The sequence below is a fragment of the Indicator indicator genome, chromosome 35, assembly GCF_027791375.1.
Source record: "Indicator indicator isolate 239-I01 chromosome 35, UM_Iind_1.1, whole genome shotgun sequence".
Lineage (NCBI taxonomy): Eukaryota > Metazoa > Chordata > Aves > Piciformes > Indicatoridae > Indicator > Indicator indicator.
In genome coordinates, this window is record NC_072044.1 from 5,642,757 (window position 1) to 5,663,342 (window position 20,586).

At 56.5% G+C, this 20,586-nt stretch overlaps 2 protein-coding genes across 2 annotated transcripts in view; one reads left to right on the forward strand and one right to left on the reverse strand.

The window, feature by feature from the left end:
• The window catches only part of IGFN1 (immunoglobulin like and fibronectin type III domain containing 1), a 93,669-nt gene extending 87,702 nt beyond the window's left edge, over nucleotides 1-5,967 (reverse strand). Inside the window, exon 1 of the mRNA XM_054395796.1 lies at nucleotides 5,769-5,967. Coding sequence (XP_054251771.1) covers nucleotides 5,769-5,967 — 199 coding nt within the window. The remainder of the gene's footprint in view (nucleotides 1-5,768) is intronic.
• A 4,228-nt stretch (nucleotides 5,968-10,195) lies between these two features.
• TMEM9 (transmembrane protein 9) lies at nucleotides 10,196-18,973 on the forward strand. The gene is made up of 5 exons (XM_054395832.1): nucleotides 10,196-10,303; nucleotides 13,866-13,957; nucleotides 15,088-15,196; nucleotides 16,774-16,905; nucleotides 18,824-18,973. Exons 1-5 carry the CDS (start codon nucleotides 10,211-10,213, stop codon nucleotides 18,971-18,973), a joined length of 576 nt encoding a protein of 191 aa, XP_054251807.1. The 5' UTR covers nucleotides 10,196-10,210.
• The last annotated feature ends 1,613 nt before the right edge of the window (nucleotides 18,974-20,586 follow it).

Genomic DNA, 20,586 nt, shown 5'->3' on the forward strand with positions numbered 1-20,586 from the left:
ATGTCTGGAGTGGATGATCCTAGCCCTAGAGGGCTTTGCCAACTGAAAGAACTCTGTGATGCTGTGAATCTATGAATCACAGAACCATGGAGTGGAGGGGGGTTGGATGGGACCTCTGGAGCTCATCCAGTCCAAGCCCCTGCCAGAGCAGGAGCACCCAGGGCAGGGCACACAGAACACATCCAGGTGGGGTTGGAAAGCCTCCAGAGCAGGAGACTCCACAACCTCTCTGGGCAGCCTGCTCCAGGCTCTGCCACCCTCACACCAAAGAAGTTTCTCCTCATGTTGAGGTGGAACCTGCTGACTTCCAGTTTGTGTCCATTGCTCCTTGTCCTGCCACAGGACACCACTGAGCAGAGCCTGACCTCTTCTTCTTGCCCCCAACCCCTCAGATATTTGGAGACATCAATAAGATCCCCTCTCAGCCTTCACTAATCCAGACTAAACACCCTCAGGGTTCTCAGCCTTTATCCATAGGAGAGATGTTCAAGCTCAAATCCCTTCACCAACCTCATGCATGCATCTCTGGACAGTTTAAAGATGCAGATGAACCTCAGCACACACAAGATCTTAATTCTGTTCCCACACCAGACATACACCCAGCCTAAGACTGTCAGCCTACACCTGAGGAAAACTCTTGAGCAGGACCCCAGCATCTCCTCATCACAGAGATGTTCCAGTCCCTTCAGCATCCTCTCCAATCCATCTCTTGTATTAGAAACCAGGCTCCATCATTGTTGCTCCATCACTGTGCCAGAAGGAACTTTGTGCCTTTCCAAGCTGTGGACAAGGTTTTGTGCTTGCCCACAGTGAACATTTCTGACATCTGACTCTAGAAGTACCTTGAAATTTGTCCATTTTAGAATCTTAGAATTGTTTGGGTTGGCAAAGCCCTCTGAGATCATCCAGTCCTACACCAACCCAACCCCACCATGGCCACCAAACCATGGCCCCAAGTGCCATGGCCACACCTTGCTTGGACACCTCCAGCCATGGGGACTCCACCACCTCCCTGGGCAGCCTCTTCCATTGCCTGACCCTTTCCTGTGGCCACATCATTAACTTCAAGCATGCAAATCACCTTGGCCTTGGCCCTGCTCCTGTGGCAGCTCCCTGGGAAGCTCTGCTCTGCAGCTGGGTCAGTCAAGTGTTCTGCTGCCTCCAGCATCTGCTGATTTTCCTGAGCTCCCTGTGGCACCGGGTCAAGCCAGAATCCAATTCTCCTTCAGCTAAACCCCATCCATTGATGGAAGGAGAGACAGAAGATATCTAAATCTCTGCTTTAACTTCCTGAAACCTTGTTGGGGTGGTGGGAGAGACTGTGCCAAACCTGGGGACATTCCTGGCCCCAGCATCTCTGGGCTGTATCTCTGTGTAGTGATGGAGCTGATGCCAGCAGCACTGCACCCCCATCCTACCCAGGGCCAGGAGCCTGGCTGCAATCAATGTTGTGTGGAGCTGTGGCCCTTCATGGGAGGCTGCTCCCAGGCCTGACTGAGTTTGCTGCTTTGATAAAAATAAAAATTAGGAGATTAACCTGAGAGCAGCCCTGTGGAGATGGACTTGGGGGTGCTGGGGGTGCAGAGCTGGAGAGGAGCTGGCACCAAGCACTGCCAGCCCAGCCCCAGCCTGGCCTGGGCTGATCCCCAGCAGTGTGGGCAGCAGGGGCAGGGAGGGGATTCTGCCCCCCTGCTGTGCTCTGCTGAGACCTCCCCTGCAGTGCTGGGGCAGCTCTGGAGCCCTCAGCACAGCACAGACAGGGAGCTGCTGGAGCAGGGCCAGAGGAGGCCACAGCAATGCTGGCAGGGCTGGAAGGGCTCTGCTGGGAGGCCAGGCTGAGAGAGTTGGGGTTGTGCAGCCTGGGGAGGAGAAGGCTCCAGGGAGACCTTCTGGTGGCCTTGCAGTGCTTATAGTGGGGTGCAGGCAAAAATAGAGATGGACTCCATCAGGGAGGCTGAAGCGTGGTAGGATGAGGTGTAACAGCTTCAGACTGAGAGGAGGTTTAGAACAGGAAGAAATTCTTCTCTGTGAGGGTGGCCCATGTCAGCTGCACTGATCCAAGGAACTATTCCATGAGAATAATCCTGGGTATTAGACAGACAAGGGACTTGTCATGCCTTCCTCCTACTCCAGCAGTGCCGAACGGAAGAACTTTTGTGGTGCTAACTCCTGGGTCTCACTTCAGAGCAGAAGCTCAGGCCTGGCTGGAGGACACCATCCATGCTGTCAAGTGACTTTGTGCAGTTTAAGGGCCAGCTGACCTCGGGCATTTTCTGTTACCAGCTTTCCCAGCACCACTGCTGAGTATCTCAACCTTCTGCAGCATGCCCCTGGTCACAGCAGGCTGTTTCCCTGTGTGCTTTTGCAGCCCAAAGGGACACCTCACCTGCAGCACTGCCTCCAGTTCTGCTGCCCCCAACAAAAGGACCTGGAACTGATGGAGCAGGGCCAAGGGAGGCCAAGAAGATGGTCAGAGGCTGGAGAACCTCCCCTGTGGGGATAGGCTGGGAGATCTGCAGCTGTTCAGCCTGGAGAAGGCTCCAGGGAGACCTTAGAGCAGCCTTCCAGGACTCTGAAATGGGTCAAGAACTGGCTGGAGGGCAGAGCCCAGAGAGTGGTGGTGAATGGTGCCACATCCAGCTGGCAGCCTGTCACTAGTGGTGTCCCCCAGGGATCAGTGCTGGGCCCCATCCTGTTCAATATCTTTATTGATGATCTAGACAAAGGAATTGAGTCCATCATCAGTAGGTTTGCAGATGACACCAGGTTAGGAGCAGTTGATCTGTTAGAGGGCAGGAGGGCTCTGCAGAGGGACCTGGCCAGGCTGGCTGGGTGGGCAGAGGCCAATGGGATGAGACTGAACAAGGCTAAGGGCAGGGTTCTACACTTTGGCCACAACAACCCCAAGCAGCACTACAGGCTGGGGACAGAGTGGCTGAGAGCAGCCAGGTAGAGAGGGACCTGGGGGTGCTGGGTGACAGCAGCTGAACAGGAGCCAGCAGTGTGCCCAGGGGGCCAGGAGAGCCAATGGCATCCTGGCCTGGAGCAGCAATAGTGCAGCCAGCAGGACAAGGGAGGTTATTCTTCCCTGTGCTCAGCTCTGGTCAGGCCACACCTTGAGTCCTGTGTCCAGTTCTGGGCTCCTCAGTTCAAGAGAGATATTGAGGGACTGGAAGGTGTCCAGAGAAGGGCAACAAAGCTGGGGAGGGGTCTGGAACACAAACCCTGTGAGGAGAGGCTGAGGGAGCTGGGGGTGTTTAGCCTGGAGAAGAGGAGGCTCAGGGCAGACCTCATTGCTGTCTACAACTACCTGCAGGGAGGTTGTAGCCAGGGGGGGGTTGGGCTCTTCTCCCAGGCAGCCAGCAGCAGAAGGAGGGGACAGAGTCTCAAGCTGTGCCAGGGGAGGTCTAGGCTGGGGGTTAGGAGGAAGTTCTTCCCAGAGAGGGTGATTGCCCATTGGGATGTGCTGCCCAGGGAGGTGGTGGAGTCACCATCACTGGAGATGTTCAGGAGAAGCCTGGATGAGGCTCTTAGTGCCATGGTCTGGGTGATTGCTCAGGGCTGGGGGCTAGGTTGGACTGGATGAGCTTGGAGGTCTCTTCCAACCTGGTTGATTCTATGATTCTATTAAGGGGCTCCAGGAGAGCTGGGGAGGGACTTTTGACAAGGGCTGGGAGTGCCAGGATGAGGGACAATGGCTTTGAGCTGGGAGAGGGCAGACTGAGACTGAAGATCAGGAAGAAATCGTTGAGAATGAGAGTGGGGAGAGACTGGCACAGGTTGCCCAGGAAGGCTGTGGATGTCCCCTCCCTGGAGATGTTCAAGGTCAGGCTGGATGAGGCCTTGACCAAGCTGGGCTGGTGAGAGGTGTCCCTGCCCATGGCAGGGGATTGGAACTGGGAGATCTTCAAGGTCACTTCCAATCCAACCCAAACTATGCTGTGATTCTATGACTCTATGAAAAGCAGGTGGTGTGGCTGTTAATGCCCTGCAGTCTCCCCTTACCCATGGAATTCATCCTTACTGGAATTCATGGTGTCAGCTTCTGCAGGACAGGTGGCATTTTTGTTACTGTGACCAGCATCTGAGGACACCCAGGGGCAGCTCATCCTTCTGTGCCTGGACAGGGGAGTTAGCAACTGCACTGCAAACCTTCTTCCAGCACAGTGATGGAGTCCCATCAGCTGCCAGATATAAAAGGCAGTTTGGTTTGAGCTGTAGAGAGACATTAACTGGTAACCAGCCTGCTGTTGGGAAAGGCACCCTGGAGTTCAGGGAGTGGACTCCTTCCTCTTCACCTGAAAACAGAAGGATCTGGGCTGGGTATCAAGCACAAAATGAAATCTGCTTGCAACGTACCTCCAGAATTGCCACGTGACAGGAGAGGATGCAAAAGTTCCTGGGCATGGGGTCAGCCTTTCTTGCACCAAGAAAGTGCAATTATTCTTCTCTTTTTCACAGGATCATTGAATTGGGTTGGTTGGCAAAGCCCTCTGAGATCACCCAGTCCAACCAGAAACTCATCACCACCATCACCACTAAAAGGTGGCCCCAGGTGCCATGGCCACACCTTTCCTGAACACCTCCAGGCATGGGGCTTTGGAGCCTGGAGAAGGCAAGGCTCCAGGGAGACCTTAGAGCTGCATTGCAATATCTGAAGGGGACCTACAGGAAGCCTGGGCAGGGACTGTTTCCAAGGGCTTGTACAGATAGGACAAGGGCCAATGGTCTGAAACCGGAGCAGGAGAGATTTAGGTTGGACACCAGGAGGAAGTTCTGCACAATGAGAGTGGTGATACACTGGCACAGCTTGCCCAGGGATGTGGTGGAGGTCTTCACCTGAAGACATTCAAGATCAGACTTGATGTGTCCCTGAGCAGCCTGATCTAGTTGGAGGTGTCCCTGCTGGCTGCAGGGGGGTTGGACAAGATGACCTTGGAGGATCCTTTCCAATCGGATGCAACCTGTGACTCTGTGAATTGCTTCACATGAGACCAAGGATTCTTCCCTGCTAGAGGTCACTGCTTTGGGGGCAGTTTACAGCCATGTCCCCATGGTTTGGAAGGGTGGCTTGGTGCTGTTTTGGGGAGCAGCAGTATTGGACCAGGTGTCTCGGATCTCTTCCAACTTAAACAGGACGGCTTTGTTTCTTCAGAAAATCCCAGATCTCAACCAGGACACAGAATCAACGCCAGACTGGTTTGGGCTGGAAAGGACCTTTAAAGTCCATCTAGTCCAGCCCCCTGCAGTCCCCAGGGACAGCCCCAACCAGAGCAGGTTGCTCACAGCCCCAAACAACCTGACCTGCAATGGTGCCAGCCATGGGGCAGCTCTCACCTCTCTGGGCAGCCTGGCACAGGCTCTCCCCAGCCTCAGAGTCAAACATTTCTCGCTTCTCTCCACTCTGAATCTCCCTCTTTGAGTTTCAAACCATCCCCCCTTGTCCTGTCACAATAGACCCTGCTCAAAGCCCAGCACCATTTACCGCCGCACAAGGCACGGCCGCGGCCCGGGATTTCCCCTCTGGTGGTCACGGCCCCACCTTTTGGGGTGGCAGGTATAGGGCCCGCGGGCCCTGCGGGAGATGCGGATACCCAGGATGGAGACAGCGCTTCCCTGCATCACACGCCCCGCCCGGGGCACTGCCGCTACCGATCGCCGCCACCAGCCCCGCTGCGTCCCGGCAGGATGAGAGAGGGCAGCGGACCCGCTCCTCCGGACCCGGCCGGGCTTCTGCCTTTCGATTGGTCGTAACTACTGTCTGTCACGTAACGTTGCCCGCCGTAACCGGGGCGAGGGCGGGGTTTGCGGCGGCTGGGGTCGGGGCTGATGGGCGCCGCACGTCGGCGCCGAGCGGCAGGTAGGGCGGGTGGGGCTGCGCTCGGCTCGGGCGGGTCCGGCTCCTTCCCGTGCCCGCTTCCCGTTCGCTGGGGCCGGGCCAGCTCGGCTAGTGTCCGTTTCCTTCATCGCTTTCCGCCGCTTTCCTCTCCCCGGGTCCGGACCGTCAGGGGCCTCGCCGGGGCGGAGCTGTGGGAGCGGGGGCCGCTGGTCCGTTGCTCCGTTGGGTGAGGGCAGCGGCCCGGGGTACCGGCGGCACCCCGCGAGGCCGGGTCCTTGTGCGGGGCTGGCTTGTGGAAGCCCCTGAAGGGCTGAGCATGCGTGGTCCCTCGGCTGGAATGGAGGGGTGGCTGCCGGGGCGAGCCCCGCTGCTGGCGAAGGGCTCGGGGTCCGGCCGGGTCGGCGTGGTCGGGTTGAGGTGGTGGTGAGCAGCGTGATAGAGGCTCTGCAGATTAAGTCGTAGAAGGGCTCCAGGTGATGTTAATGGGGGGTGGTTCACGGCTGGGAGCTGACAGCTCTGCAGTCACCAAGCCCTTAGCCATGCAGGAGTGCCTCTGCTCCACTGGCATTCCCAGCACTGCTGGGGTTTGGTCCAGATCTAGCTGGGTTTAGATCTGTGGCTGCTGTCAGCTCAGCAGGTTGTCTGGCAAAGAGCAGCTTCAAGGCATGGGGCAGGTGTCCCTTTGAATATATGATGTCAGAGGTGGAAAGAGCCTTTGGGGGTGCTGGTGTTCTGCAGCTCCTGTTGGGTGGAGGCTGTCAAAGTTTCATTCCAAGTTTTTGCTTTGTTGCTGGTAAAGATAGCATCACATGCTTTCCCCTGCTCTTGTTCAAAACAATAGTTATGAGTTTTTCAGATGATCTGAATTTAATTAGGCAGGCTAAAACTAAAGTCCAGGAAGCAGTTCTGTGATCATAGAATGGTGTGGGTCAGAAGGGACCTCCAGAGATCATAGAATCAACCAGGCTGGAAGAGACCTCCAAGATCATGCAGTCCAACTGATCACCCAGCCCTAAGCAATCAACCAGACCATGGCACTAAGAGCCTCATTCAGGCTTCTCTTGAATGTCTCCAGTGATGGTGACTCCACCACCTCCCTGGGCAGCCCATTCAATGGGCAATCACCCTCTCTGGGAAGAACTTCCTCCTAACCTCCAGCCGAGACCTCCCCTGGCACAGCTTGAGACTCTGTCCCCTCCTTCTGCTGCTGGGTGCCTGGGAGAAGAGCCCAACCCCCACCTGGCTACAACCTCCCCTCAGGTAGTTGTAGACAGCAATGAGGTCTCCCCTGAGCCTCCTCTTCTCCAGGCTGAACACCCCCAGCTCCCTCAGCCTCTCCTCACAGGGTTTGTGTTCCAGACCCTCGCCCAGCTTTGTTGCCCTTTTCTGGACACCTTCCAGTCCAACCCTCTGCCACAGCAGCATCACCCACAGCAGATCACACGGGAAGGCATCCAAATGGGGCTTGAAAATCTCCAGAGAAGGAGACTCCACAACCTCTCTGGGCAGCCTGCTCCAGGGCTCCAGCAGCCTCACACCAAAGAAGTTTCTCCTCATGTTGAGGTGGAACCTCCTGGGTTCCAGTTTGTGTCCATTGCTGAGTTACAAATTCAAGTCTGGGAACACCGACAACAGGGAATGAGCACTGGGCAGCTCCCGTAAGTCCTACCTTAACCAGCAGTTTTGATGAAGAGCTGACATTTCTTTCTTGCAAGAGTGGTCAGGGATTGGCACAGGCTCCCCAGGGAGGTGGTGGAGTCCCCATGGCTGGAGGTGTCCAAGCAAGGTGTGGCCATGGCACCTGGGGCCATGGTTTAGTGGCCATGGTGGGGTTGGGTTGGTGTTGGCCTAGATGAGCTTAGGGGGATTTTCCAATGTGAAACAATTCTCTGATTCTATGCTAACTCCTGATGTGTGAGGGGAAGAAGCATTGTTTGAGGGGGTTTCTGTTACCTGGGGTGCAGGGGGTTAAGAAATCCTGGGATAAGCTGGTGGGGCTGGGCTGCATTTGGATGGCTTTTGGCAGATGAGCTTGTTCCTGGCTGCTGTTTTGTTTAGATGGAGAGGATCTTGGTGTTTGTAAGCCCTACAATGGATGAAGAACAGGAGACATTACATTTTGGAGTGCTGACAGAAGATAAAGCAAACAGGGATGGAATATTCCAGTGCTGTAAACACCAAAGGATTAATGTTGGGTAACAGAGTCCAAGCACCTGGAATTAGTTAGGGGATTACCTGGGCTGAGTGGAGCTGATTACCAGAGGTGGAAATTATCCTCCCTGCACAGAGTTGTGCTCAAGTGGTTCTTCAGAGCTCTTCCCAGGGAGCACCAAGCCCTGCTCTGCCTTTTGTCTCACTTGTAGGTAGGAATTCCAGCCTTAGGGAAGCTCCTTGTGCTAAAGAAAATGACATTTTCTGGCTTTGCACAAGCACATCCCTGGAACAACTTCATCTGTGCACAGGTAGCAAAAGATCTGCAGTGAATTCAGCAGGCCAGCAACTTGAAACAACTGGAAAACATCTGGATTCTACTGACCAGCATCTCGGGGCAGAGGAGGTTTAGGAACTGGGAAATGTTCCACCCCCTTGCCATGCTTTATGGAATCAGTTAGGTTGGAAAAGACTTTCAAGAGCATCAAGTCCAACTTAACCCAGCACTGCCAGGTCACCACTAAACACCACCTCAGCACCACATCTCCACAGCTTTTCAGTCCCTCCAGGGATGGGAACTCCACCACTGCCCTGGGCTGCCTGTCCCAGGCCTTGACAACCCTTTTGGGGGAAGAAATTGTTCCTCATGGCCAACCTAAACCTCCCCTGAGGTTTCTTCTTGTCCTGTCTCCACCTCCTAGCTCCACTGCGACCACAGACTAGAGGCCCTCAAGGGCGTTGCTCTTCTGGTTCCCATCTGGGAGGAAGCTCAGGACCATAGCACAGCTCTGGTTGGCCTGGCTTGGTGCCCAGCTGGTTGCACTGGTGTTGTGGTAGTTTGAGCTCTGAGTTTAGGAGCTCAAATGATAATAGATATAAATTCCTCCCCCTGCCCCTCTCCCTTTTTCCTTGGCAGGGTGGAGAGAGAGAAGAAAGGGAAAAAAAAAGGGTAGGGGAAAAGGAAAAAAAAAAATGTGAAAGAAATATTCTGAAGTCGGTTTGGAAGTAGGAGGAGTAAATTTTTTTTTTCTTTTTTCACAAAAGGGAAAGGAAAAAAAAGTAATTTTTTTACACATATATATATATATATCAGTAACAGGGGGGGGGTTCAGAGAGGTGAGGGATGAGGGTAAGTGGGAAAAAATATATACAAAACCAAGCCTGGATGGCCTTGTGTTCCCCTGGATGTCGGTGGATTCAGCTGAGAGAGAGAAAGGGCCCCAGCCACGTGGTCCGGTGCAGGAGACAGCAACAGCAGCAGAAAATCCTCTTGAGCAGACGAGGCAGGAAAAAAGGGAAGAGCAGCAAGCTATCCACCCCTTTTATAGGCTTGCTGGACAGGAAGGGGAAGTGGAATAAACCACCTCTGAGTCAGGGGACCACCTTCTCCCAGCAGGGGAGGGGCCAAGCCCTCCCCAGATTAAGTTTCTTTTGTCCACCTGGGGCTGGGTTCTTCTCAGCCCCATCCAGGATGGGTGTGCCCCAGCACAGGTGTGAGTGTGGCCACTTTGGCCCCTTCCCCTTGGATTCCTTCAGTTTCAAGCCCACTTCACCCAGCCTGCTGCCAAGGCTTCCCTTGCCTCTTCCAGACAGGTGGATCCCATCCCCCTGAGCAGGTCAGGAGGTGCCAAACATCAGAGCATGACCACAGCCAGGCCAAGCAAAAGCTTCAGCTCTTGCTTCCAGAGGGGAGCTGCAGCCAAGGGGTGAATCCCCCCAGGTGTTGCCCAGGCACTCAGGGACACAGGATGGCTCAGCACAGGACATTTGTTGGCCGTGGCCCCTCTCCAGCAACCCCAGAGCTGGAGGCAGTGCTGCAGGTGGGGTCTGAGCAGAGCAGAGGGCAGAATCCTTTCCCTGTGCTGCTGCTGTCCTGCTCTGGATGCAGCCCAGCCCTGAGGTGACTCTTTGGGCTGCCAGAGACCATTGCTGGCTCCTGTTGGGTTTTCCATCAGCTGTTGGTACAGGACTGTAGTCCTTCAGGGGTGTGGCTCTAGGTAGTAGAAGCTTTTGTGACAGGAGTATTTCTGGGGCTCTGGTTGAAGTGTTTCCAGGAGCTCCTCTCTGGCTGTGACCCAAGGATGAATTTCTACTTTCTGGGCAAAATAGACACAAGGAGCTCAAAAACCAGAGCTCAAAACAACTCACTCTGGATTCTGGCTGCACTCAGCTGAGTTCCTCTGTCCTGGTTGTGACTTCTTGTTTCCTCAGGCTTCCAGGATGTTTGCCCAGTGCCCCCAGAGGTGTGTGAGCTCCGTGGTGCTGATTGCTCTGCTCTGCTGCCTCCTTTCTTCACCAGTAGAAGCCAGCAAGGTGAGTGAAGAGCTCCAGCCACAGCACTGCAGCCTGCAGCAAGGGTGGCAGAGGAGTCACTGCCTGTCTGGGGAAGTTTGCAGAGATAAGAGGAGCTGTGACTGTGGCCTCTGCCCACCCTCTGCTGGGGTTGGGAGTTTGCATTTTGAAATTTGAGAATCAGAGAATTGTTTGGGTTGGAGAAGCCCTCTGAGATCACCCAGTCCTACACCAACCCAACCCCACCATGGCCACCAAACCATGGCCCCAAGTGCCATGGCCACACCTTGCTTCAACACCTCCAGCCATGAACACTCCTCCAGCAAAGAAATTTTTCCTCCTCTCCAACCTAACCCTCCCCTGGCACAATTTCAGGACAGTTTCTCCCCTATCACCTGAGACTGGGGAGCAGAGCCCAACCCCCACCTGGCTCCAGCCTCCTTTCAGGAATCTGTAGAGGGCAATGAGGTCTCCTTCAGACTCCTCCGGGTCCCTCAGCTGCTCCTCCCCAGCCCTGTTCTCCAGTCCTGTGGCTCCAGGGGGGTGCCTCGCTGCTTCCCCATCCAATGTTCCTGGGATTTGAATCTCAGCTTCTGCCACCTGAGCTCTTGAAGCTGCAGTGGGTCTGCAATTTGCCTTCCCAGCTTTGCCTTCTGTTCTGGTTTGAGGCCAGACAAATCCTCTCTTGCCCCAAGAGGGATAGAAGAATGACTCTCACAAACAGATTGGAGAGTGATGGAAAGTTTAAATGGAAATGCAGTTGGTGAAGCTATAAATCTACAAAGCATGGTGGCAAAGATATCCCAGAGTTATCCCTTACATAACACCCAAAGATCTCCCAACTCTTCCCTTCTCCCCACCTGAGGGTATACCCAAAACCCCCAGGGCTCACTCTTCCCCCCCACTGCTAGGCTAGCCCCAGGCTGGCCAGCTCTGAGTCTGTCTCCCACCTTTCTCCTCCTGGCATTAGGCCCAGGCAGGCCTAAGAGGCCTTGAGATACTCCCCCCCCCCACCATTACCTGATAGGGAAGCATCTCCCAAGGGAGCAGAGAAGGAAGAAAGAGGAGGAGAATGCCTCTGCAGATGGATTGATAGGGTGCAGGATGTCTGGGCAGACACAGGCTGCTTCCTGTGTGCACCTTCTTGGGTTGGGCACTTGGGACACCAGAGGTGTAGCTTACGTGGCCGTGACAGGAGGCACCCAGCCTGAACTGCCACTCTCTGCTTGTATTCTTTTGCTTTCCAGTTCCCTTTCCAAATACTGAATCTTTTCCTCATACCCTTTCTGGAAGGTTTTAACTTGTTCCTCTGCCTCTTTCTGGAACATTTTCAACCATTCCTGTGCCTGAATCAAACAGGACCCCAGGGTCATAATGAACCTTTCAGTCGCTGAGTCACAGCAAATCTCTGTGGTACTCACTACTAATTTCTGTAAAATTAGTCCCATTTGGTTCCAGTTTTCCTTAGCCCATTCCAAGTCAGTGGCTTGGATTTCACATCCCAGATTCTGGAGACACTGTGCCATGGAGCACCCTGCTCACTGCACCACTGAATGTCCCAGCTAAAGGGATGCAGGCAGGATACTGACAAAATATAATCTCTTTTATTTTTATAATCTCCTTCATTAATTTAGGAGTCCTGCCAGCCACAAATAATTTATTTACAAATAAATTATTACTTAAAGGTTGGTTGCTCAGTTGCACAATATCTCCAGGTTATAGGCATGGGGACAGATGATTGCAGATCAGCATTTGGGAAATGATAGAGCTCAAGAGAAGTATCACAGCATCACAGTTTGTCAGACCTCAGGAGATCATCCAGTCCAAGCCCCCTGCCAGAGCAGGGTCACTTAGAATCACAGAATTGTCAGGGTTGGAAGGGACCTCAAGGCTCAGCCAGTTCCAACCCCCCTGCCATGGGCAGGGACACCTCACACCACAGCAGGTTGCTCACAGCCACCTCCAGCCTGGCTGCAAACACCTCCAGGGATGAGGCTTCCACCACCTCCCTGGGCAACCTCTGCCAGTCTCTCACCACCCTCATGGGGAAGAATTTCTTCCTAACATCCAATCTGAATCTCCCCATTTCTAGTTTTGCTCCATCCCCCCCACTCCTATCACTCCCTGACACCCTCAAAAGTCCCTCCCCAGCTTTCTTGGAGCCCCCTTCAGATCCTGGAAGGCCACAAGAAGGTCTCCTGGGAGCCTTCTCCTCTCCAGACTGAACAGCCCCAACTCTCTCAGGCTGTCCTCACAGCAGAGCAGCTCCAGCCCTCTGCTCATCCTCATGACCCTTCTCTGGGCACCTTCCAGCACCTCCAGATCCTTCTTGTAATAGGGGCTCCAGAACTGGATGCAGGTGGGGTCTCACCAGAGCAGAGTAGAGAGGGAGAATCCCCTCCCTGACCCTGCTGGCTCTGCTTGTCTTGCTGCAGCCCAGGATGTGATTGGCTCTCCGGGCTGCAAGCACACACTGCTGGCTCCTGTTGAGTTTCTCCTCCACCAGCACCCCCAAGTCCCTTTCTTCAGGGCTGCTCTCAAGCCAGTCCCTGCCCAGGAATGCATCCAGGTGGGTTTTGAAAGTCTCCAGAGAAGGAGGCTCCACACCCACCCTGGGCAGCCTGCTCCAGTGCTCTGTCACCCTCACTGTAAAGTCTCTCCTCCTGCTGAGGTGAAATCCTCTCTGTTCAAGTTTGAACTCATTGTTCCTTGGCTTATCACTGTGACCCACTGAAAAGAGCCCCTACCCTTGACACCCACCCCTCAGATATTGACAGACATTGATCAGATCCCCTCTCAGTCTTTCCTCCCCAGACCAGGACGTTGCCCCTAACCAACAAAGAAGGTATCCCCTGGAGACTCAGGCTGGCTCCAGTTGTCTGCAGTCCTCCCAGTGTCTCTGTTCCTCAAGGAATCCTTCTGGACTGCAGAGTGTAGTCCACACATGTAGGGGGTAAAAAAATCCCAGGAAGAGCCTTCAGTGCTCTCTAGCAAACCCATTTCCTATCAGCTCCTGGGCCAACTGTCCTGTGTCACAAACGCCACAGATCAGGTTCCATGTGCCCAAAAAAGGACAAGAAACTGACCAGCAGCAGGTTCTGCACTGTGCTGGCTCTAGGCTCTGCCCTGGCAATGTGCCTTGGGGGAAGGGGCCCAGGTGTCAGCTGACATGGCCTTGAAAGGGGGGAGGTGCCTTCCTCCTTACCCCTCTTCCCACACTTCCTCATCTTCACCCCCTTCCCTGACTCCATGGGGGGGGAGGGGTTTGGATGCATTGCTACAAGACCCTTCCCCAGCTCTGTTGCCCTTACCTGGACCTGCTCCAGCTCCTCAGTGTCTCATGGAGTGAGGGACCCAAAACTGACTCCAGGACTCAAGGTGCAGCCTCAGCAGTGTCAGAGCTCCAGGCCTGTGGAGCAGAGCTGAGAGGACATCTTCCTGATGGGGGAAAAGCAGTGCAGGAGGAAGAGCAGTGCAGGAAGTGTGAAGTCCTCTCTTGGAGAAGGTTGTGCCTGGGTGGTGAGGGCAGCAGAAGTGTCCACAGGTGGTCCCTCCCTGATGCCACCACCTCTTGTGTCCCCAGAGCTCGGAGGACATCCGCTGCAAGTGCATCTGCCCCCCGTACCGCAACGTCAGCGGCCACATCTACAACAGGAACGTCTCCCAGAAGGACTGGTGAGTGCTGGGGGCAGCCTGGGGGGCAGGCAGGAAGCCCAAGGCCCTGGAGTGTCCAGCTGGAGCCAAGGGAGTCATTCCCTGCCTGTGTGCAGAGGAAGCACAGCTGGGCAGGAGGTGTGCAGCCTGGGCCAGGGGCTCTCCTTGAACAGAGGCTGAGGGCTCTGGGAGGCAGCCACAGCTCTCAGCAGGTGTGGGGTGAAGCCTCCAGGACTTTCCCCCAGGACTGGAGCCCTGAGAGCACAGGGACAGTCTGTGTCAGGAACCTGAGGGTTGCTGAGCTGTGGATGAGCAGCCTGCCAGGAAAGCCACAGGACGATCACCCAGCACCCAGCAGAGCTGTGGCTTCACCTTGCCCTGCTGCTGGTCTGGAGTCTTTGTATTGGTGTTGGGGCAACCCCCAGCATCAGTCCAGGCTGGGATGAAGGGCTGGGGAGCAGCCCTGTGGAGAAGGACTTGGGGGTGCTGGGGGTGCAGAGCTGGACAGGAGCTGGCACCAAGCACTGCCAGCCCAGCCCCAGCCTGGCCTGGGCTGATCCCCAGCAGTGTGGGCAGCAGGGGCAGGGAGGGGATTCTGCCCCTCTGCTGTGCTCTGCTGAGACCTCCCCTGCAGTGCTGGGGCAGCTCTGGAGCCCTCAGCACAGCACAGACAGGGAGCTGCTGGAGCAGGGCCAGAGGAGGCCACAGCAATGCTGGCAGGGCTGGAAGGGCTCTGCTGGGAGGCCAGGCTGAGAGAGTTGGGGTTGTGCAGCCTGGGGAGGAGAAGGCTCCAGGGAGACCTTCTGGTGGCCTTGCAGTGCTTCAAGGGACCTGGAAGAGAGCTGGGGATAGAGATTTGAGCATGGTCTGCTGTGACAGGACAAGGGAGGATGGTTTGGAACTCAAAGAGGCAGATTGAGAGTGGAGAGAAGGGAGAAATGTTTGACCCTGAGGGTGGGGAGAGCCTGTGCCAGGCTGCCCAGAGAGGTGAGAGCTGCCCCATGGCTGGCACCACTGCAGGTCAGGTTGTTTGGGGCTGTGAGCAGTTGGGGATGTCCCTGCTGACTGCAGGGGGGTTGCAGGGGGTTAGTATTAAATGTCTGTTGCAGCCAGAGCAGTCTGTGACTCCCTGGTTCATGCCTCCCCTGCAGCACCTGCCTGCACGTGGTGCAGCCGATGCCGGTGCCGGGCAGCGATGTGGAAGCCTACTGCCTGCTGTGTGAGTGCAAGTATGAGGAGCGCAGCACCACCACCATCAAGGTACTGCCAGCTCTGCTCCAGATCTCTGCCTGCTGCTCCTTGCCCTGCCACACCACCCCCAGCCCCAGCTGAGCTGCTGGCTTGCTGGAGAAGCAGCATCCTGGCCTGGAACAGCAATGGTGTGGGCAGCAGGAGCAGGGCAGGGATGGTGCCCCTGGACTGGGCACTGGGAAGGCCACAGCTCAAATCCTGGGTTCAGTTCTGGGCTCCTCACTCCAAAAAGGACACTGAGAGGCTGGAGAAGACCCAGGGAGGGGCAACAGAGCTGGGGAAGGATCTGAATAGCTGGGGAGGAGCAGCTGAGGGGGCTGGGGTGTTTAGTCTGCAGAAGAGGAGGCTGAGGGAGACCTCATTGCTCTCTACAGCTCCCTGAGAGGAGGCTGGAGCCAGGTGGGGGTTGGGCTCTGCTCCCTAGCATCAGGTGATAGGAGAGGCAATGTCCTGAAGTTGTGTCAGGGGAGGGTTAGGTTGGAGAGGAGGAAAAATGTCATTGCTGGAGGAGTGTTGAGGGATAGGAAGAGGCTGCCCAGGGAGGTGGTGGAGTCCCCATGGCTGGAGGTGTTCCAGCAAGGTGTGGCCATGGCACTTGGGGCCATGGTTTGGTGGCCATGGTGGGGCTGGGTTGATGCAGGACTGGATGAGCTCAGAGGGCTTTGCCAACCCAAACTGTTCTGTGATTCTAAGAGAGAAGCTTCAGGTCCCAAGGCTGCTCCAGAGGGGCACAGAGCTGTGTAGGCACAGACCCAGCCTGCAGGGCCAGGGAGACCTGGGCCCCCCAGCTGGGGCTGGAGCCAAGCACTGGGGTGGCACAGGGACAAAGGGACCCTCTGCAGGTACCAGGCACCTTCTGTGATTTTATGATTGAAGGAGCACAGAAAGGGAAAATAAAACTGTCCCAGCTGTACCCAGAGGCACCATGTCTGAGTCAGGAGGGCTCCTGGCAATGAGGAAGAGGCTGCACTGAAGCTTGGTCTTGCTGTGTGACAGTGCCAAGCACACCTCTGCCTGGGGATCTGTCTTGTTGGTCTCCTTCCACATGCAGCAAGTCTCCTAAATTGGCTCTGTGCTGAGGAGAGCAGCAGAGCTCCTGCAGTGCTGGCACTTGTACCTCCCCTGCAGGAGGCTGGCTGGGAGCAAAATGAGAATGAGAGGAGAGTTCAGGCACCAGGGACAGCTGGAGGGGCACCCTCCTGGCCTCTGTGGTGCTTCTTACAGAATCACAGAGTGGTAGGGGTTGGAAGGGAGCTCAGAGATCATCCAGTCCAATCCCCCCTGCCAGAGCAGGGCCACCCAGGGCAGGCCACCCAGGAACACATCCAGGTGGGTTTTGACTGTCTCCAGAGACAGAGACTCCACAACCTCTCTGGGCAGCCTGCTCTGTGACCCTCACAGTGCAGAAGTTCCTCCTCAGGTTTGGATGGAACTTCCTGGGTTCAAGTTGGTGCCCAGTACCTCTCGTCCTGTCACTGGGCACCACTGAGCAGAGCCTGGCTCTGTCTCCCTGCCACCCAGCCCTGAGATATTCCCCAGCACACCAGCAGCAGTGATCCTCCTGCAGCCTGCTGTTGTGCCTGCAGGTGATCATCATCATTTACCTGTCAGTGGTGGGGGCCCTGCTGCTCTACATGGCCTTCCTGGTGCTGGTGGACCCTCTGATCCGCAAGCCAGATGCTTACAGCCAGCCCCTGCACAACCAGGAGGAGAACGAGGTGAGGCTGCTCTGGGGGTCTCTGCAGGGGTGGCTGTGGTCAGGGGGGACACAGGGTGACAAGAGAATGGCAGCATGAGCCTGCAAGTGTGTGCTGGAGGCCAAGTGGGCCAAAGGTGTCCTGGGGGCATGAAGAGCCACTCGGTGGCAGCACCCAAAGGGTGGCTGTCCTTGGGTCCATGTCCCAGTGGAGGCCAGCAACAAGTGGAGTCCCTCAGGGATCAGTCCTGGGACCAGTCTCATTCAACATCTTTGTTGGTGCCATGGACAGAGGCATTGAGTGCCCCCTCAGCAGGTTTGCTGCTGACACCAAGCTGTGTGGTGCAGCAGAGAGCTGGAGGGAAGAGATCCATCCAGAGGGACCTGGACAGGCTGGAAGGAAGGGATCCATCCAGAGGGACCTGGACAGGCTGCAGAGGTGAACCCATGACAACCTCATGAGGTTCAACAAGACCAAGTGCAGGGTCCGGCAGCTGAGGCAGGTCAGTCCCAGGCACTGATAAAGGCTGGGCAGGGACTGGCTGGAGAAAAGGCCTTTGGGGTCCTGGGGGATGAGAAGCTCAGCAGGAGCCAGCAGTGAGCACTTGCAGCCCAGAGAGCCAAGCAGAGCCTGGGCTGCAGCAGCAGAAGTGTGGCCAGCAGGGCCAGGGAGGGGATTCTGCCCCTCTGCTCCACTCTGCTGAGACCACTCCTGGAGCTCTGTGTCCAGTGCTGGAGCCTCTGTTCCAGGAAGGATCTGGAGGGGCTGGAAGGTGTCCAGAGAAGGGCCATGAGGATGAGCAGAGGGCTGGAGCTGCTCTGCTCTGGAGACAGCCTGAGAGAGTTGGGGTTGTGCAGTCTGGAGAGAAGGCTCCCAGGAGACCTTCTTGTGGCCTTCCAGGATCTGAAGGGGGCTACAGGAAAGCTGGGGAGGGACTTTTTAGGGTATCAGGGAGTGACAGGACTGGGGGGGATGGAGCAAGGCTAGAAGTGGGGAGATTCAGATTAGATGTTAGGAAAAAATTTTTCCCCATGAGGGTGGTGAGAGACTGGCAGAGGTTGCCCAGGGAGGTGGTGGAAGCCTCATCCCTGGAGGTGTTTGCAGCCAGGCTGGAGGTGGCTGTGAGCAACCTGCTGTGGTGTGAGGTGTCCCTGGGCATGGCAGGGGGGTTGGAACTGGCTGAGCCTTGAGGTCCCTTCCAACCCTGACAGTTCTCTGATTCTCTGATTCTAAGAGGAGTGTGGCCAGCAGGGCAAGGGAGGTTCTCCTCCCCCTCTGCTCTGCCCTGGTGAGATCACACCTGAAGTATTTGTGTCCAATTCTGGGCTCCCCAAGTCAAGAGGGATAGTGGCAAGAGGCCACTGGAGGCTATGAGGATGATGAGGTTGCCCAGAGGGGTGGGAGATGCCCATCCCTGGCACCACTGCAGGTCAGGTTGTTTAGGGATGTGAGCAGCCCTCACTGGTTGGGGATGTCCCTGCTGACTGCAGGGGTTGGAGGAGCTTTGGAGGTCCCTCTCCACCCAAAGCAGTCTGGGATTCTGTGACTCTGAACCTTACTCTCTGGGACAATCTGAGCTGTGGAGCTGGAAGCAGCCCTGCAGCAGCATTGAGCAGCAGAGGAGCAGTGGCAGCTGGTGGCTGAGGACAAGGAAGCCATGGGCCCAGTTTCAGGGTGATCAGTGCAGCTCCTGGCAGAGGTTTACACCCAGTGCAGTTCCTTTCCTGGAGACTCTTGATGTGGGACCTGGGACTTCCCCATCAGTGCTCCCCAGGAGCAGCTCTCCTGCTGGAGGAGCTCTGACAGAGATGTTCCCCAGCAGGACAACTCCAGCCTCCAAGGGCTCTGTCAGCTGAAATCTCTCCCAGCACTGAGCTGCCACCTCCTGCTGCTGGGCCGGGCAAGCCCTGACCTCTTTCCCCTTCTCTGCCCCCTGCAGGACGCTCGGTCCCTGGCTGCTGCCCCCGGGGTGCCTGGGGGCAGGGCCAACACGGTGCTGGAGAGGGTGGAGGGTGCCCAGCAGCGCTGGAAGCGGCAGGTGCAGGAGCAGCGCAAGACTGTGTTCGACCGCCACAAGATGCTGAGCTAGGCCTCTGCTGGGCCCCCTGCCACCACCCCCCGGGGCAGGGGCAGCAGGCACCACCCCTCAGCACACTCTGCTGCTGGGCTGCAAGCTCTGAGCCTCTCTGGTTTGCTTCCTTGGAGAGAGAAGCAGACCCTGCTGCTCTGCTGGCATCCCCTTGCCCCTCACCTCTCAGCCCTGGCCTGGCTGTTGGCCCTGTGGCTGCCTGGCAGTGCTGCTGCTGCCCCAGGGCTGCCTGCAGCCAGGGCTGCAGCTCCAGTGCTTGGCTGGAGCCAGCAGGCAGCACTTGCTGGAGCTGAAGAGCCCCAGCTCCCTCAGCCTGTCCTCCCATCAGCCCACCCCTGCCAGAGCCAGGGGCCTTGCTGTGGAGTGCTGGAAGCTGCCTGAGTCCTCCTGAGATAAAAACAGTGGGGTAGGTGTTTTATTCCTGTGGGATAAATTACCTGGGGCTCCTGCAGAGAAGCCTCTTCCTCCTCCTCCTTCAGTTTGCACTGCTGTGACCTGGGCATCATGGTGCTGAGACCAGCAGCAGCTTGGCCCAGGAGGCAGAGGAGGGAGCCCTGCAGAGCTCAGCTGCTGCTTCTGCTCACCCTGCCCTAAACAGAGAGGGTCCCCACGGCCCCAGGGCAGCCTGCCCAGTTTACACCAGCATGGCTGAGGCTGCAGCTTGTTCCTGTGTGGGGTGAACATCACAGAACCTTCAGCAGGAAGAGAGCAGCAGGTGAAAGGCTGATTTCATTCACACCTGATTGAAACACCTGGGGAGAAAGCTTTCTGGTTGTGCCCACACCTGAAACCCCTCAATGCTCCCAGGAGCATTTGTGTCCAGCAGAAGCAGGGCAAAGGCTCTCCTGGAGCCCTGCAAGCACTTGTCTGGGTCTTGGGGCCCTGGAAAAGGAACATTTGTGCTACTCAGAACACTCCAAGAGCTCTGACGGCACCTGGACTGTGTGGAGGAAACTGAAGTGGTGCTGCAGGCTGTGTATGGATCCCACTGAGAACATCCACGGTGCCAGGAGGGTGCTGGGCTCGGTCATGTAGCATCTCTCTATTAAATGCAGACAAAGGTGTGTGGCACTGCTGGCTTCTCTTCAGGGAAATATCCCAGCAGGCCAGGCCTGGGGCTCCCAGGGGTGAGCAGCTGCTCTGCAGGCTGCCCTCCAGGGCCCAGCAGGCAAAATGGTGCCAGACCAACTGTGGTGATGGTGCTCAGGTGTGTGAGAGCTGAGAGCCTGGAGAAGAGCAGCCCCAGAGGGGATGTGAGCAATGCTCAGCAAGAACTGAAGGGGCTGTGGGGGGGAAAAGGCTGGGGCCAGACTCTTGCCAGTGGTGCCCAGGGACAGGCCAAGGGACAATGGGCACAAATGAGCCCAGTAGGTTCCATCTGAACCCGAGGAGCAACTTCTTTGGTGTGAGGGTTCAGACCCCTGGGGCAGGCTGCCCAGAGAGGCTGTGGAGCCTCCTTCTCTGGAGCGCTTCCAACCTCCCCTGGGCAATGTGACCCTGGGCACCCTGCTGTGGGTGCCCTGCTGGAGCAGGGGGGTTGGACTGGATGGTCTCCAGCCCCCACGGTGCTGGGACTCTGTGAGGGAAGTTAACAATCTGCCTGAAACCGCTGG